Source organism: Esox lucius, chromosome 1 (assembly GCF_011004845.1).
Source record: "Esox lucius isolate fEsoLuc1 chromosome 1, fEsoLuc1.pri, whole genome shotgun sequence".
Classification (NCBI taxonomy): Eukaryota; Metazoa; Chordata; class Actinopteri; order Esociformes; family Esocidae; genus Esox; species Esox lucius.
The window spans coordinates 2,788,729-2,805,794 of NC_047569.1; the positions used below are offsets into that span (position 1 = coordinate 2,788,729).

A 17,066-nucleotide genomic window follows, 5' to 3' on the forward strand; every position below is an offset into this window, starting at 1 on the left:
ACACCCATTGTTACACAGACACACACAAATGCACACGCACACACACATACACACACATACACACACACACTAAAACAAAACACACGAAATGTAAATGTAATACATGTATTTATGTAAAAAGCATCTGACGATTGTTAGTTAAACTTTTCAGACATGTTTGTTCTTTTGAACAATGAATACACCCTTATAATAATACCCATTAAGGATTACACATAATAATTTCCATTGGCCTGATGCACCAAATATATACAAATTTAGGTTTTGCATTTAGAAAGAATAAGGTTTTCTGGTTTACAAAATGTCCTAACTAACTAGATTACCCCTAACTGGTCTTTCTTACAACCAGGAATTTATATGAATCAACCAATGTCCTCTTGTGGTCCTCCTCAGGTCAGAACTTACTGCCGCTACAGGAACTAGGATCTCCACAAAGATCCCAGCCAAGGCGTGCTTTATGTCCTTGTCCTTCACTTCCAAGAAGTACTGGGCACAGTCCTGCAATGGGGAGCAGCGTTTACTAAATTTAACATAAATTCTTACATCATAAGGATTGCATTTTGTAATCCATAGTCAGGCAGCACCACTGCATGGAAGTCAGGTCATGCCAGTCAACATCAATTCTTGTCCTGATTCCCTAACCGTCCCTACACTTGCATACTTTCACCATGGTATATTGCGTATAATCACCATAAGCTTTCAAGTCAGTGACAAGGAAGTGCAAGTTCACACTTGAAGTGGGCCTCAGACAAACTAGCTAGGGTTAGATGGGAAAATACCAGAATGCAGAAAGAATGCAAGCTAAATATAAAAAGGAGAGTCCAAGTATGCACTCACTATTCTAAGTGTGCTCTGGATAAGCGGGTCTACTAGATAATTTACTAAATGCAATAAGCCTTTTGAGCATTGGGCTTGTCAGAGATTTTCATTCTCACTTGTGCATTTGGATCCCCGTTATGAAACTAACCACAATATTTACTGAATGAATAAGGTGTAGATAAGGTGTAGATAGTTATATATATTTAATAAACATATAATATTTAATAAGACATGGCTTTGATACAGGTCATGGATCCTGGTCTTTGGAATCTAATAAAAAAATAACTAACAAGGGAGAGCAAACTAGATTCAGCCTCAGGACGATGTTTGCCAGAGCAGATGGTCAGCGGACCCAAACATAATGATAATAACTGTAAAGCAGTGTTAACTGCATTGCTGAAGGGCATAATCACATATTTTATAGCATGCTGGCTTGGATATTGCATGTTGCAACCTTTCAGTTATTGTTCAGATGGTCTAACCGCCAGGCTACCAGCCAACTTAGATTTTACCTGCTGGGTAATCTAAACCCTTAAATTCCCCAGTTTATTTTCAACCATGCAGGTTATAAACAACTTATGCAGATAGGCCTGTAATCATACACTCGTAACTTTCTTCAGAACTCACTGCTCTGTTCTGTACCTGCATGAACTGGAAGGAGGCTTCGAAGTCCTCCACAGGATACATCTTGATGCGGAAGAACTTGACACCCATGATGAGGCTGATGGTACTCTGGACCATGTAGGGAGTTTGCTCCTTCTGTCTCAGCTCCTTCAGCTCTGACAGAAACCTCTTTCTAACAGCAGGAAACCTGAGAAAGAGGGTTGGAGCAAAGACCGCATCCCCATTCAATATAGTATTCTATGGACTACATAGGGAATAGGGTGGAATTTGGGATGCAGTCCTAAACAAAGCCATTGTGTGAACATCATTCCTGAATCATCATTCCAGCCTTTATTTCCTTGAGGCAAACACATATAAGTGAAAGGAACGTTACAGTTAAGCATCCTTGTGTTCTCCAAACCAACCAATTCAGCTCTGTGACTACATCTAGGAAAGTAGCGAGGAAAGAAGCAGTTCTGAATTATGAACAGAGAAGGTTATTTTTGCATTGCATTATGATACTTATGGTTGTGTTCTATATAATTTCTGTCTCTCTCTGTCTCCCCAAAACAATCAATATAATCTAAAAAGAACAACTGACCCTAGACCAGTCCTCTTACTATAATGTGCTTTTTGAATATGGGCCTAGCACTCCCCAACTATAGCTCTATTTTAAGGGCTTTGTCCCTTCGCAGCGATGATCTGGAAAGTTCCAATAAACACATAGTGATTTCCAGCCCAAATATGGTGGACAAAGCACATCTTGTGATTCACTCAGGTTTAGCTCTCTGCCTGAAACAGGGAATATCTTATACATGTACCAAGAAAAAGCAGAATAGAGCTTTGTGACGACTCAGTTTGACAACAACCGATTACAATGTTACCTAAGTTAAATTGTTAGTCATCTCAAATGGAACCAGTAGGGCACAGTTTGAGATCAAGCAAAGGTGCCCCACTGAACGACAAGAAAATATTCCCACCCCCGAATAGTGCTCTCATCCATTTGATTAAAACAGCATTAGACGCTACCGTGGCCACATGTGGACTTGGGGGGACAGAGGGGCAATCACCCCCCCGAGTGCCCCATGTAAGAAGAAATGCTTCCAAAGTGCCCTCTAGGATGCCCCTGCGATGGATAAAACATGATGAAGTGCTCTCTACGGTGGTACAGTGTGCAAGAAAATGTGATAAAGTGTCCTCTAGGGTGCCCAAAAATGAGAGAAAACGTGATGCAGTGCCCTGATGGGCGCCCTTCCAATGGAGAAATTGTGATGCAGTGCCCTCATGGGTTCCCCTATGTGTGAGGAAATGTAGTAAATTGTCCTCCAAGGTGCCCCATATGTGCAAAAGAAATGTGCTATCTGGGTGCCCTTCCAGTGGAGAAAGTGTGATGCAGTGCACTAATGGATGCCCTTCCAGTGGGAAAATTGTGATGCAGTGCACTAATGGATGCCCTTCCAGTGGGAAAATTGTGATGCAGTGTCCTCATGGGTGCCCCTATGTGTGAGGAAATGTGATTAAGTGTCCTAGTGGGTGCCCTTCCAATGGAGATAATGTGATGTAGTGCCATATAGGCTGCTCTACATGCTAGAAGGTTTGTTGGCGTCTATGTGCTCCTACATGCAATGTGCCCTCATGGGATGCCTCTTGTGTAAAATGCCCTCCCGGTGCCCCCTGTTTTTATATATCCTTTTAAAAAACAGTTCAGTGGCAGCATGATTCTACCTAAATTTCATTTCTATTTGTAGCCAATAAACTCATCCAGACATTTTTAGAGCCGTTAGCATGAAGATGTTAAAAAGTTAGCATGGAAAAGTTAAACATATATTTACAAAGAAGAAAACATGTCAAAATTGTTTGGATGAGTTTTTTGTTTCCAAAAGAGAGTGGAAGTACCCCTTTATTTTTTATAAAATTCTCACACACACACACACACACACACACACACACACTCAGCCACACCCCCTTTAGAATATTCAGGTGTCAGTGTGTTTAGTGCAGTCTAAGCTGTAACCTTCACATCCCTCTACAATGTGTGAGGTTGGTTAAATAGCATTGAGGGAATGATAACGACCCCAAACACACCTCCAAGATGACTCCTGCCTTGCTAAAGAAGCTGAGGGTAAAGGTGATGAACTGGCCAAGCATGTCTCCAGACCTAAACCCTATTGAGCATCTGTGGGGCATCCTCAAATGGAAGGTGGAGGAGCACAAGATCTCTGACATCCACCACCTCCGTGATGTCGTCATGGAGGAGTGGAAGAGGACTCCAGTGGCAACCTGTGAAGCTCTGGTGAACTCCATGCCCAAAAGGGGTTAAGGCAGTGCTGGACAATAATGGTGGCCACACAAAATATTGACACTTTGAGCCCAGTTTGGACATTTTCACTTAGTGTGTGCTGTTTTTGGGTGTACTCACTTTTGTTGCCAGCGGTTTTAGACATTAATGGCTGTGTGTTGAGTTATTTTGAGGGGACAGCAAATTTACACTGTTATACAAGCGGTACACTCACTACTTTACATTGTAGCAAATTGTAATTTCTTCAGTGTTGTCACATGAAATGTTATAATCAAATATTTGCATACATGTGAGGGGTGTACTCACTTTGATGATATACTGTATATACCTTAGCCAAATACATTTAAACTCAGTTGTTCACAATTCCTGACATTTAATCCTAGTAAAAATGCCCTGTTTTCGGTCAGTTAGGATCACCACTTTATTTTAAGAATGTGAAATGTCAGAATAATAGTAAATAATAGAGAGAATGATATTTCAGCTTATTTTATTTCATCCCATTCCCAGTGGGTCAGAAGTCTACATACGCTCAATAAGTATTAGGTAGCATTGCCTTGAAATTGTTTAACTAGTTTAACTTTTCAGGTAGCCTTCTATAAGCTTTCCAGAATAATGTGGGTCATTTTTTGTCTTTTCCTCCTGACAGAACTTGTGTAACCGAGTCAGGTTTGTAGGCCTCCTTGCTCGCACATGCTTTTTCAGTTCAGGACAAAAATGTTATATAGAATTGAGGTCAGGGCTTTGTGATGCCCACTCTAATACCTTGACTTTGTAGTCCTTAAGCCATTTTGCCACAACTTTGGAAGTATGCTTGGGGTCATTGTCCATTTGGAAGACCCATTTGCGACTAAGCTATAACTTCCTGACTGATGTCTTGAGATGTTGCTTCAAAATATCCTTATTTTCCTCACTCATAATGGCATCTATTTTGTGAAATGCACCAGTCTCTCCTGCAGCAAAGCACACCCACAACATGATGCTGCCACCCCCGTGCTTCATGGTTGGGATGGTGATCTTAGGCTTGCAAGACTCCCCCTTTTTCCTCCAAACATATCGATGGTCATTATGGCCAAAGAGTTGAATTTTAGTTGCATCAGACCAGAGGACATTTCTCCAAAAAGTAAGATCTTTGTCCCCTTGTGTAGTTGCAACACGCAGTCTGGCTTTTTTATGGCTGTTTTGGAGCAGTGGTTTCTTCCTTCCTGAGTGTCAATATAGGACTCGTTTTAATGTGGATATAGATACTTGAACTGTTTTCTCCAGCATCTTCACAAGTTCCTTTGCAGTTCTTTTAGGATTTCGCACTGAAGTACATTCATCTCTATGAGACAGAACGCATCTTCACCCCGAGCGGTATGACAGCTGTGTGGTCCCATACTTAGTATGGAAACTTAGCACTTAAGTGCATTGTTCTGTGTATGCGAAGAAATATTTCCATGACACAAGTACAGAAAAGGTCAGAGAACCTCTCTGCCTAAACAAATAACACAGAAAGAAACAAATGTGATAGTTGGGTTTAGTGTTAGTGGTTTAGTGTGGCTCCTTTTTAAATCATAATGATAACAGAAATCACCCAAATGGCCCTGATCACAAGTTTACATACCCTTGAATGTTTGGCCTTGTTACAGAAACACAAGGTGACACACACAGGTAAAAATGGCAATTAAAGGTGAATTTCCTACACTTGTGGCTTTTTAAATTGCAATTAGTGTCTGTGTATAAATAGTCAATGAGTTTATTAGCTCTCACGTGGATGCACTGAGCAGGCTAGATACTGAGCCATGGGATGCCAGTTACCAATTACCCTAAGCACAAGGCCAAGTTGACCCTCCAGTGGTTACCGCAGGAAAAGGTGGCGGTCCTGGAGTGGCCATCACAGTCTCCTGACCTTAATATCATCAAGCCACTCTGGGAAGATCTCAAATGTGCGGTTCATGCAAGACGACCAAAGACTTTGCATGACCTGGAGGCAATTTACCAAGATGAATGGGCAGCTCTGCCACCTGCAAGCATTCAGGGCCTCATAGACAACTATTACAAAAGACTGCACGCTCTCATTGATTCTAAAGGAGGCAATACACAGTATTAAGAACTAAGGGTATGCAGACTTTTGAACAGGGGTCAGTTCATTTTTTTCTTTGTGCCATTCTGTTATGACCTAGAGTTGAATGTAAATCCCATAAGAAATAAAAGACGTGTTTTGCCTGCTCACTCAAGTTTTCTTTATAAATGGTACATATATTACCAATTCTCCAAGGGTATGTAAACATATGAGCACAACTGTATAGGTGAAATTATCTGTAAACAATTGTTGGAAAAACTATTTGTCATGCACAAAGTAGATGTCTTAACCAACTTGCCAAAACTATAGTTTGCTAACATGAAATCTGTGGAGTGGCCAAAACATTAGTTTCAATGACTTCAACCTAAGTGTATGTAAACTTCCAACTTCAATTGTACAGCTCATTCTCAGTGACTTTGTGTGTGTGTGTGTGTGTGTGTGAAATTCTGAGTCAAATATATATTTTTTAAAATCTTAACCAGCGTTTGGAACGGTTTCACTATAAATGCATCACAAATGTCTGCATGCTGCTGCCCCACCATATGCTGCTGGTGCCCTTTTTTTCTCCCCTGCCCTGGAGACAGCCTGAGTCTGCCACTGACCGTGGCTGCCCCATATATCTGTAAGTGTAGAACAATATAATAAAGGTAACTAGTACCCAAGAAAGGACAGCCTACTAACGAGGAACCTTGGTTCAGTCACTACGCCTATGAACAGAAAATGTATGTAATAAATAAATGAATATATGAATTCATTAATAAATAAACAAACAACTGAATATGTAATTGAATTAATTAATAGAATGAGTGAATCAACAATGTAACAGTATGGATTATTTACAGATAACTAGAAGAACTTTGGTACTTACTTGGCCTGGGCTAAAATTCCTATTACTTCTGCATAAAGGTCTGCTACAGTATGCATGTTACCAGTGTTGGGACCATGGTACCTGACAAAAAAAACACAGGAGTTAGAAAAGGAAACAAGAAAATAAGTTCAATTTAATTCAATTCTTATAAAAGCACAGCTAAACTTACCCTTCTTTGTATCGAAAGTGCTTAAAGGCCAAGTTAATGACTTCACTGACCAAACTGTCCAGGACAGGGTGGAGAGGCATCTGGTCAAAGAGAGGAGGGGTCATGACAGCATTCTTTTAAAGACAGAAAACTCCAGTCATAAGTTTGATACCAAGCCAGAGGAATAAATCTGACAATGACACTATTCCCTGTCAACAGAACTACCTCTGACCAAACAACCAGAACTGGTCAAAAGTATTTCACAAAAAGGGGATAGAGTGTCATTTGAGGATGCACATAAGAAATGTTTGTTCTGTAAGGGAAGCCATTATGTGAAGGCAAAGATTTGTTAAAATGTAAGCTGTCAAACCTATACTTAGTATGCAAACTTTGCACTTAAGTGCTTTGTTCTGTGTATGCGAAGAAATATTTCCATGACACAAGTACAGAAAAGGTCAGAGAACCTCTCTGCCTAAACAAATAACACAGAAAGAAACAAATGTGATAGTTGGGTTTAGTGTTAGTGGTTTAGTGTGGCTCCTTTTTAAATCATAATGATAACAGAAATCACCCAAATGGCCCTGATCACAAGTTTACATACCCTTGAATGTTTGGCCTTGTTACAGACACACAAGGTGACACACACATGTGAAAATGGCAAATAAAGGTGAATTTCCCACACCTGTGGCTTTTAAATTGCAATCTGTGTCTGTGTATAAATAGTCAATGAGTTTGTTAGCTCTCACGTGGATGCACTGAGCAGGCTAGTTACTGAGCCATGTGATGCAGAAAGGAACTCTCAGAAGACCTGTGTAACAAGGTAATGGAACTTCATAAAGATGGAAAAGGATATAAAAAGATATCCAAAGCCTTGCAAATGCCAGTCAGTACTGTTCAATCATTAAAATGTGGAAAATTCGGAGATCTCTTGATATCAAGCCAAGGTCAGGTAGACCAAGAAAGATTTCAGTCAAAACTGCCAGAAGAATTGTTTGGGATACAAAGAAAAACGCATAGGTAACCTAAGGAGAAATACAGGCTTTTCTGGAAAACTGTGTGGTTGTTTCAAGGAGCACAATACGACGATACTTGAACAAAAATAAGCTGCATTGTTGAGTTGCCAGAAAGAAGCCTTTATTGCACCAATGCCACAAAAAAGCTTCATGGTCACAACCATAAGAGCTATGTTCGGAAAGGGGTGAACAAGGCCTATAGAGAACAGAATACCATCCCCACTGTGGGGATGAAATCAAGGTTTGGAGATAAAGGGATTTTCAAGGGTTTAAAGGGGTGTGATGCTCAGGCTGAGGTGACAAGTTGTTCTGTGTGTGGCCAGCATGCTAAAGATAAAAGCCGAAACAACACATTTGTCAACAGAATACCATCCCCACTGTGAAGCATGGTGGTCGCTCACTGATGTTTTGGTGGTGTGTGAGCTATAAAGGCATGGGAAATATATGGCAAGATGAATGCAGCATGTTATCAGGAAATTCTGGGAGACAATTTGCATTTTTCTGCATGAAAGCTGCGCATGGGACGCTCTTGGACTTTCCAGCACGACATTGACCCTAAGCACAAGGTCAAGTTGACACTCCAGTGGTTACAGCAGGAAAAGGTGAAGGTTCTGGAGTGGCCATCACAGTCTCCTGACCTTAATATCATCGAGCCACCCTGGGGAGATCTCAAAGCTACCGTTCATGCAAGACGACCAAAGACTTTGCCAAGACGAATGGCCAGCTATACCACTTGCAAGAATTAGTGGCCTCATAGACAACTATTACAAAAGACTTTACAAATGGTACATATATTACCAATTATCCAAGGGTATGCAAACTTTTGAGCACAACTTTACATGTAAACGTGTACTGTATGGAGTAAATCAATCACCTGTTTTAAAACTTCTATAAGTACGAGAGAGAAGATGTATTCAACAGCCAAATCCCTCCTTTCAAGTAGATAATCTCTCTGCTGTTCATCACTGTGAAACATCAAAATGGTTGGACAACATACCATAGCTTCAAATGTATTAAATTAGAAGTGTTACAAAACCACTTAATAGAAATGTTGTCACAGATTATGTTCATGTTATGGGAAAAGTATCAACCAAAATGTGTCGTTGTGTGTGTGTGTGTGTGTCTTACTTTTTGGACTTTGTGTTAGCTCTGGGTCTGTATTCGTGTGACTCTGAGTCCTCTAAACCATTCTGTCTTCTGTACCAGTCAAACAGTGTCCTCAGGATGGATGGGAGGCAGTACTCCGCCAGAGAACTCATAGCACTGATCAACTGTAACAACAAGCAAAATGATGTGTTCATATTGGTCAGTTGGTCAAAACCTCAGGAAACTAACAAAATACACATACATATTAATAGTTTGATTCCAGATAAGATACATTAAACATTTAATTCAGTTTGTTTGCATGTTTTTCTCTGAAATGTACATAAGTCCCTTTCTATAAGTATGAATGATGGACATTTTAAAGAGTGCTATGGATTAAAATACTTTTTTTGCTGCAAAACTCTCTTTATCAATTTTTTAGCAGGTATGGGAATGTCTGCCAGCTGAGTGTGCATGAATAAGCTGGGGTTTGTGTTTTGCGCATGACTGCAAAAGGGCACAGTTTAATGGTCAAAGTGTTTCCCATCTTTATTTTTGTTCTGGTTGTGATGTTCCTGAACATTATTCCCACCAAAAAGTAATATTTGAAACAAATTAATATGCACCTTAGGTTTCTTCAGTTCAAACATCCATTCTGTCAATGGATGGCACTGATAGAATGTTAGTTCATAGTATTTTTGCCCAGTCATATGTTTTTGTTCAATTCATTTTACATCACTTCCAGAACATGATAGGAGAGGACACAGAAAGGAGACAGAAAAGGGAAAATGCCTCCCAGGTAGCGAAGGGATCTTAGCTGCTCTTTTTAGCACCAAGCTATGTGGCACAGTGACATGTCGAGCCCTGTCTCCGCTACCAGCTGACGAGCGAGAAGGGAGGACAGGCAGAGGAGAGACTAGAGTCCTGGGCGGCTTGGGTAAGGTGCCCAAGGGGTCTCTTGTGGGAGGAGAGGGAGAGGAAAGGAAGGAAAGGCAGGCCGGCTCGGTCTGGGCTACGAGCACACAGGAAGGGAGTGGAGTCTGCTGAGACCAGGAGAACACAGTGGACCTTCATTCAGTAGAGACAGGAGAAGAATCCTGCCTCTGTGCACTTGAATGGCACCCACACAGAGCTTGTACTATACTGGAACCTAGAGAAGCACAGATCTGGTGGTGAAGCGGGCCTAGTGGGGAGGATTGAGGTAAGTTATCCCTGGCCAAAAAGCACTAATGTTGATGATGGACGGCTCAATACAACAAACTAGTGTATCGCTTGTCTGTGGACTAAGGCCAGAAAACCCTAATTGGCACCCCAACCTTTGACGTATTACCTTGAGCCTTGTCCATTGATGAGTAGCATTTCTTACCTGGTCAAACTGAGGGTCTTCACCCTTCTGCAGTGACTTGGTCAAAGGTTTCTCCTATGAGAACACAACAGAACAAAAATAGAATAAGATTTCCCCTATAGGCAAAGAAATGCATAACATTGGAGAACTTACAAAGAACTTCGCACTGCTAATTCTGTCCATCTGTCATCCCAGGGCTCAACGCTGGACGTTCTAGGTATTTTTGGAAGGGGAGTTATTAGCAGTTAATGGTTATTATATAACTAAGGGCATGTTTTAATCTGCACCCTATTTCTGTGCACTACTTCCTAATCCCTCTAAAATGTACATACTTTGATCAAGAACAGTAGAAAAATATATAGGGAATGAGAAGTGTATTATTTGGGGCACAGTGTTAATGCGAAAAGTCATCAGTCAATGGGAGGTCTGGGCAGCTTCTGTCAGGCAAACAGGAGAGATGGGACATTAATGATGTTTCTCATCAATCTATACTCAGTGGGATAATGCCCCTGCTTCCCCTAACCTCCCCGTACCGCTCTGGGTTTTCATTTCTCAAAATGGTCAAGACTTGAATAAATCATGCGTGTTCTGGATTGATGTTGTAGGATATGGATGTTGTCAACACACCAAGGTTGTAAATGATGTGTCTTGACCTTGATGTGAAAGTCTAAATGGGCAGCATCAACAAAAATGTGATGAAAAAACTTTTTCCAGGAACTTTTTTTACCAGGCAGTTTTTATGGTTGATTTGTATAGAGAAGTAATGTAAGATACAGGAGAGAGTTTTTGCAAAAAGAACAGTGGGAAGTATTCAGTATCATTCTATAGAAGTACACACTCTGGGCAGGCAGCAGCCTAAGCTGCTGGATCACATTTGACCAGTGAAACTTACTTTTAAATTTACACACACTTGTATATAAAGCAAAACAAATAATATGAGATATGAGTCCGCATGACAGCCCTATCTTTCTCAAGGCCCTTTTATCGTTGTGTCAGGCTTCTTCACTTCGGAGCGGTACATTCCGATGATTTAGGCCATACTCTCAGATTGCTCATTTAAATACATACAGTATGAATCTAAAAAATATCTGAAGGATTAAAATCACAAGAGTTAAGTTCACATTACTTTTTTGTCTTTATGAAAGCATAATAGCTGCATCAGCTTTTTCCACAACCAGACTGTGCTGACTGTGGCCTTTGAAATGTATCAGGGTACTGGGTCTCCTTTTGCAAGACAGAACAGCATAGATTGCCTTTACTAATATTTGCACCCAAAGCTTAGTCATTAAGTGTTTGACTGAGACTGTAAGCAGGGCACAGCTATATGTATGTAATTGAAAAGTCAACAGGCATTGCAAAAGCATCCCTTAGGGGACTAAGCTTGAATTTGTCATTTTTCACTACTTTAACATTTGGGCTTATGAACAATATGTAATGTACAGGGGGGAGAACAGCTATTTGATACACTGCCGATTTGGCAGGTTTTCCTACTTACAAAGCATGTAGAAGTCTGTAATCTTTATCATAGGTACACTTGAACTGTGAGAGACAGAATCTAAAACGAAAATCCCGAAAATCACATTGTATGATTTTTCTATAATTAATTTGCATTTTATTGCATGACATAAGTATTTGAACACCTACCAACCCCAGCTCTGCCGCCATGTGTTGGCGTTTACCCCGGTGAACAAGAGGGTCGTTTCCCTGCGCCTACAGGTCGGGGATAGGTCTCTCACTGTTGTTTGTGCCTACGGGCCGAACGGCAGTGCAGAGTACCCGACCTTCTTGGAGTCTCTGGGAGGGGTGCTGGAAAGTGCTCCGACTGGGGACTCTATCGTTCTACTGGGGGACTTCAAAGCCCACATGGGCAACGACGGTGACACCTGGAGGGGCGTGATTGGGAGGAACGCCCCCCTGATCTGAACCCGAGCGGTGTTCAGTTATTGGACTTCTGTGCTAGTCACAGTTTGTCCATAACGAACACCATGTTCAAGCATAAGGGTGTCCATCAGTGCACATGGCACCAGGACACCCTAGGCCGTAGGTCGATGATCGACTTTGTTATAATTTCTGTTATCTGACCTGCGGCCGTATGTCTTGGACACTCGGGTGAAGAGAGGGGCGGAGCTGTCAACTGATCACCATGAACTGCACGTTTGAGATCTCCCCAGAGTTGCTCGATGATATTAAGGTCAGCAGACTGTGATGGCCACTCCAGAACCTTCATCTTTTTCTGCTGCAACCACTGGAGTGTCAACTTGGCCTTGTGCTTAGGGTATTTGTCGTGCTGTAAAGTCCAAAGAACTTCCCATGCACAGCTTTTGTGCAGAAGAATGCAAATTGTCTGCCAGTATTATCTGATAACATGCTGCCTTCAACTTGCCATAACTTTTCACAAGATTCCCTGTGCCTTTAGAGCTCACACACCCCCAAACATCAGTGAGCGACCACCATGCTTCACAGTGGGGATGGTGACAAATGTGTTGTTTTGGATTTTATCTTTAGCATACTGGCCACACACAGAACATCTCAATCACCTCAGCCTGAGCATCATACTGTAGCCAGCCTCTTGAAACTCGTTTATCTCCAAACCTCGATTTCTCACAAAACATAATTTTTCTAAGCGACAATACAAATGTTTATGTATTGCAATACCTTCATACCTTTGCTCTTCCGTGTCAACTTTCGTAACATTATTTGACAATATTCTCTTAACATCATTCCCTATTGATCTAAGTTAACAATTGTCTAAAACTGTTCATGAATCGCTTCCCAGATTTATAAAACAATCCCTCTTTAAATCTAATTAGCAAAAACATTATTTTATTTTTTTTTTAGTTTCTCTATTTTAACTTACTTAAGCTCTAACAATTGCTTAATGTGCTCCACCTTATAATGGTGTTTACATTATATAATGTATTATTCAAATTGTAATTGGTTTCATTTATATTTTACGCCACATAGTTTTTCCTTTGAAACAATATACACTCACCTAAAGGATTATTAGGAACACCATACTAATACTGTGTTTGACCCCCTTTCGCCTTCAGAACTGCCTTAATTCTACGTGGCATTGATTCAACAAGGTGCTGAAAGCATTCTTTAGAAATGTTGGCCCATATTGATAGGATAGCTTCTTGTAGTTGATGGAGATTTGTGGGACGCGCATCCAGGGCACGAAGCTCCCGTTCCACCACATCCCAAAGATGCTCTATTGGGTTGAGATCTGGTGACTGTGGGGGCCATTTCAGTACAATGAACTCATTGTCATGTTCAAGAAACCAATTTGAAATGATTCGAGCTTTGTGACATGGTGCATTATCCTGCTGGAAGTAGCCATTAGAGGATGGGTACATGGTGGTCATAAAGGGATGGACATGGTCAGAAACAATGCTTAGGTAGGCCGTGGCATTTAAACGATGCCCAATTGGCATTAAGGGGCCTAAAGTGTGCCAAGAAAACGTCCCCCACACCATTACACCACCACCAGCAGCCTGCACAGTGGTAACAAAGCATGATGGATCCATGTTCTCATTCTGTTTACGCCAAATTCTGACTCTACCATCTGAATGTCTCAACAGAAATCGAGACTCATCAGACCAGGCAACATTCTTCCAGTCTTCAACTGTCCAATTATGGTGAGCTCGTGCAAATTGTAGCCTCTTTTTCCTATATGTAGTGGAGATGAGTGGTACCCAGTGGGGTCTTCTGCTGTTGTAGCCCATCCGCCTTAAGGTTGTGCGTGTTGTGGCTTCACAAATGCTTTGTTGCATACCTCGGTTGTAATGAGTGGTTATTTCAGTCAAAGTTGCTCTTCTATCAGCTTGAATCAGTCGGCCCATTCTACTCTGACCTCTAGCATCAACAAGGCATTTTCGCCCACAGGACTGCCCCAATTCTGGATGTTGTGCGTGAAAATCCCAGTAACTGAGCAGATTGTGAAATACTCAGACCGGCCTGTCTGGCACCAACAACCATGCCACGCTCAAAATTGCTTAAATCACCTTTCTTTCCCATTCTGACATTCAGTTTGGAGTTCAGGAGATTGTCTTGACCAGGACCACACACCTAAATGCATTGAAGCAACTGCCCTGTGATTGGTTGATTAGATAATTGCATTAATAAGAAATTGAACAGGTGTTCCTAATAATCCTTTAGGTGAGTGTATATAACATGGAAGTCTTATTGTTGCTGCCCAATGTATATAATGTTACACCGCAGACTTTTATTGTGTAGGCAAAATACGAAAACTGGAGGTCTTATTGTTGCTGCTGAATCTCTCAATTTTCCCGGCATGAAGCCAATCTATTGTAGCTAATGAATTGTGACAGTTAGCTACCTAGCTTCTTACCTTGGGTGGTCCCTCAGACGATGGTTACCTACTTTATATCAATGTGAGCCAATTGCTGACAGTTTAACACAAATGTGTATGTGCACAGACACAGCTAATTACATTTCTCTGACCTCACTTGCTAGCTTGATACTTTTAATGTCTAGTGCACAACGTTATTGTTCTGCTCTGATGCCTGTGCGATAGTCAACTACGTGAGATGGAAAATGCTTTAAGCTTGGTAAAAAAAACAATGTCATAAAGTATTCTATTTTTCTGTTGCAGCACCGCTCTGATAACTATAAGAGGGAAACATGGTACAGGTACAAACATTTACCGCCACTGTGACGGATAGCCTTCATGACGGAGATTTACTTGCCAAACATAAAATCTGCCTGCATTTGGTGCTTGGCAGGTTTTCATTTTGACTTAGTGACCGTCACCCTAACCTCTGTAGTTATGAAGTCATTTGAGCATTTTGTGCTTTCCCACCTCAAGACCATCAACAACCCACTACTAGACCCACTGCAGGTTGCATACAGAGCCAACAGGTCTGTGGACGACGCAGTTAACATGGTTCTTCACTTTATCCTCCAGCATCTGGAAACGCCTGGAACCTATGCCAGAATCCTGGTTGTGGACTTCAGCTCCACATTCAACACCATAGTTCCCGCTTTGCTCCAAGACAAGCTCTCCCAACTAGGTGTGCCCTAGCCCACATGCAGGTCCTTCCTGTCCAACAGGAGGAAGCATGTGAGGCTGGGGAAGCACTTGTCTGAACCCCTGACCATCAGCCTCCCCTTCTCTCTGTATACCAACAGCTGCACCTCCAGTCACCACTCTGTCAAGCACCTGAAGTTTGCGGATGACATCACCCTAAGACTTATTTCTGATGGAGACAAGTCCGCCTACAGGTGGGAGTTTGATCATCTGGTGTCCTGGTGCAGTCAGAACTTGGAGCACAACACCCTAAAGACAGTGGAGATGATAGTGGAAATCCTTCGCTCTGCAGAGAGGGTGATTGGCTGCAATCTTCTGTCTCTACACAACCTATACCTCCAGAACGTGGAGGCGAGCGGCAATGTTTGGGGCTGATCCCTCTCACCCTGGTAATTGACTATTCAGTGCTCTCCCCGCTGGCAGAAGGTTGAGATCAGGACCAAAACCTCTTGCCACAAGAACAGTTTTTTACCTACAGCAGTAGGCCTCATGAACATGCTCACGGAACCAAACTGACTATAGCCCATTCCCCACATACATACACAACCCTCAACTGGACAAATCTATTACATATTTTCTTTAGTAATTTATTATGCTCAGTCTACTGTTTTTATGCTCAGTCCACTGTTCTTATTTGTTGCACAGGTGGCCGGGGTTCCATCCTCGCCATGAACCAAACAAATTAGGCTTTTAGATTTGTTCAGGATAGAGTAGAACTTTGCATTATATTGCAATGGAAGAACTGCAGCGGCGACAAACATATTGCTCTCATTTACATAGCGTAGTTCAAATGGCGTGGTGATTAGATATTCAACTCGTTCAAGTCATTTCATTATAGGTACTGCATAGTTATCACCTCGCCAGCCCCAACATAGCGTAGTGATTAGAGATGCAGACTGTCATGATGGCGACTGGGCCCTAGTGAATAAATGAACAAGATGACAAATACATGAGTGTCTAGTTTGAGAAACAGTTCCTCAACTGGCAGCTTCATTAAATAGTTCTAGGCAGAGTTGCAAAGAAAAAGACAGATTGGACAATAAAAAGATTAAGATGGGCAAAAGACCACAGAGAATGGACAGAGGAAGATTGGAAAAAAGGGTTAAGAACATACATCAGATGCAGACCAAATGAAAACATGCTGGAGGAGTGCCACTTGTCAAGGATGGTGGAGGCAATGTGATGGTCTTGGGGTGCTTTGGTGGTGGTAAAGTGGGTGATTTGTACAAGGTAGTAGGGATCTTGAAGAAGGAAGGCTGTCACTCCATTTTGCAATGACCGACATGCCATACCCTGTGGACGGTGCTTGATTGGAGCCAATTTCCTACTACAACCAACCGATAGCACAAAGCACAGCTCCATCTATGCAAGCACTATCCATTTAGTGAAGAAGCGGTCAGCTGATATTCTATCTTTAATGGAGTGGACAACACAGTCACTGGTTCTCAACCCTGTTGAGTTGTGGGGCAGCTTGACTGAGTGGTACGTAAGAAGTGCCCATCAAGCCAATCAAACCTGTGGGAGGTGTTTCAGGAAGTAGGGGTTGAAATCTCTTCAGGTAAACTCAACAAATTGACAACTAGAATGCCAAAGGTCTGCAAGGCTGTAATTGCTGCAAATGAAGAATTCTTTGACATAAGCAGTCTGAAGGACACAGTTATTATTTCTAATAAAAATCATTATTTCTAACCTAGTCAGTGACTATATTTGCTTTTCATTTAGCTATTTTTCCTATTCAACTTATTTCATGTACAGTGGGGCAAAAACGTCAGCCACCAA

General features: G+C 41.6%; 1 protein-coding gene across 6 annotated transcripts in view; it reads right to left on the reverse strand.

Moving 5' to 3' along the window:
• The window catches only part of frya (furry homolog a (Drosophila)), a 190,521-nt gene that overhangs the window by 132,845 nt on the left and 40,610 nt on the right, over positions 1-17,066 (reverse strand). For 4 of the 6 annotated variants that reach the window (XM_020044499.2, XM_013133157.3, XM_013133153.3 and 1 more), the window contains exons 3-9: positions 10,259-10,312; positions 8,938-9,080; positions 8,684-8,774; positions 6,818-6,897; positions 6,649-6,729; positions 1,459-1,627; positions 403-495 (exon numbers count right to left, since the gene is read on the reverse strand). In XM_020044499.2, the coding sequence (XP_019900058.2) occupies positions 403-495; positions 1,459-1,627; positions 6,649-6,729; positions 6,818-6,897; positions 8,684-8,774; positions 8,938-9,080; positions 10,259-10,312 (711 nt within the window). Of the gene's footprint in view, positions 1-402; positions 496-1,458; positions 1,628-6,648; positions 6,730-6,817; positions 6,931-8,683; positions 8,775-8,937; positions 9,081-10,258; positions 10,313-17,066 lie in introns of all 6 variants that reach the window. The other 2 variants (XM_020044498.2, XM_013133146.3) reach the window with 1 other exon arrangement.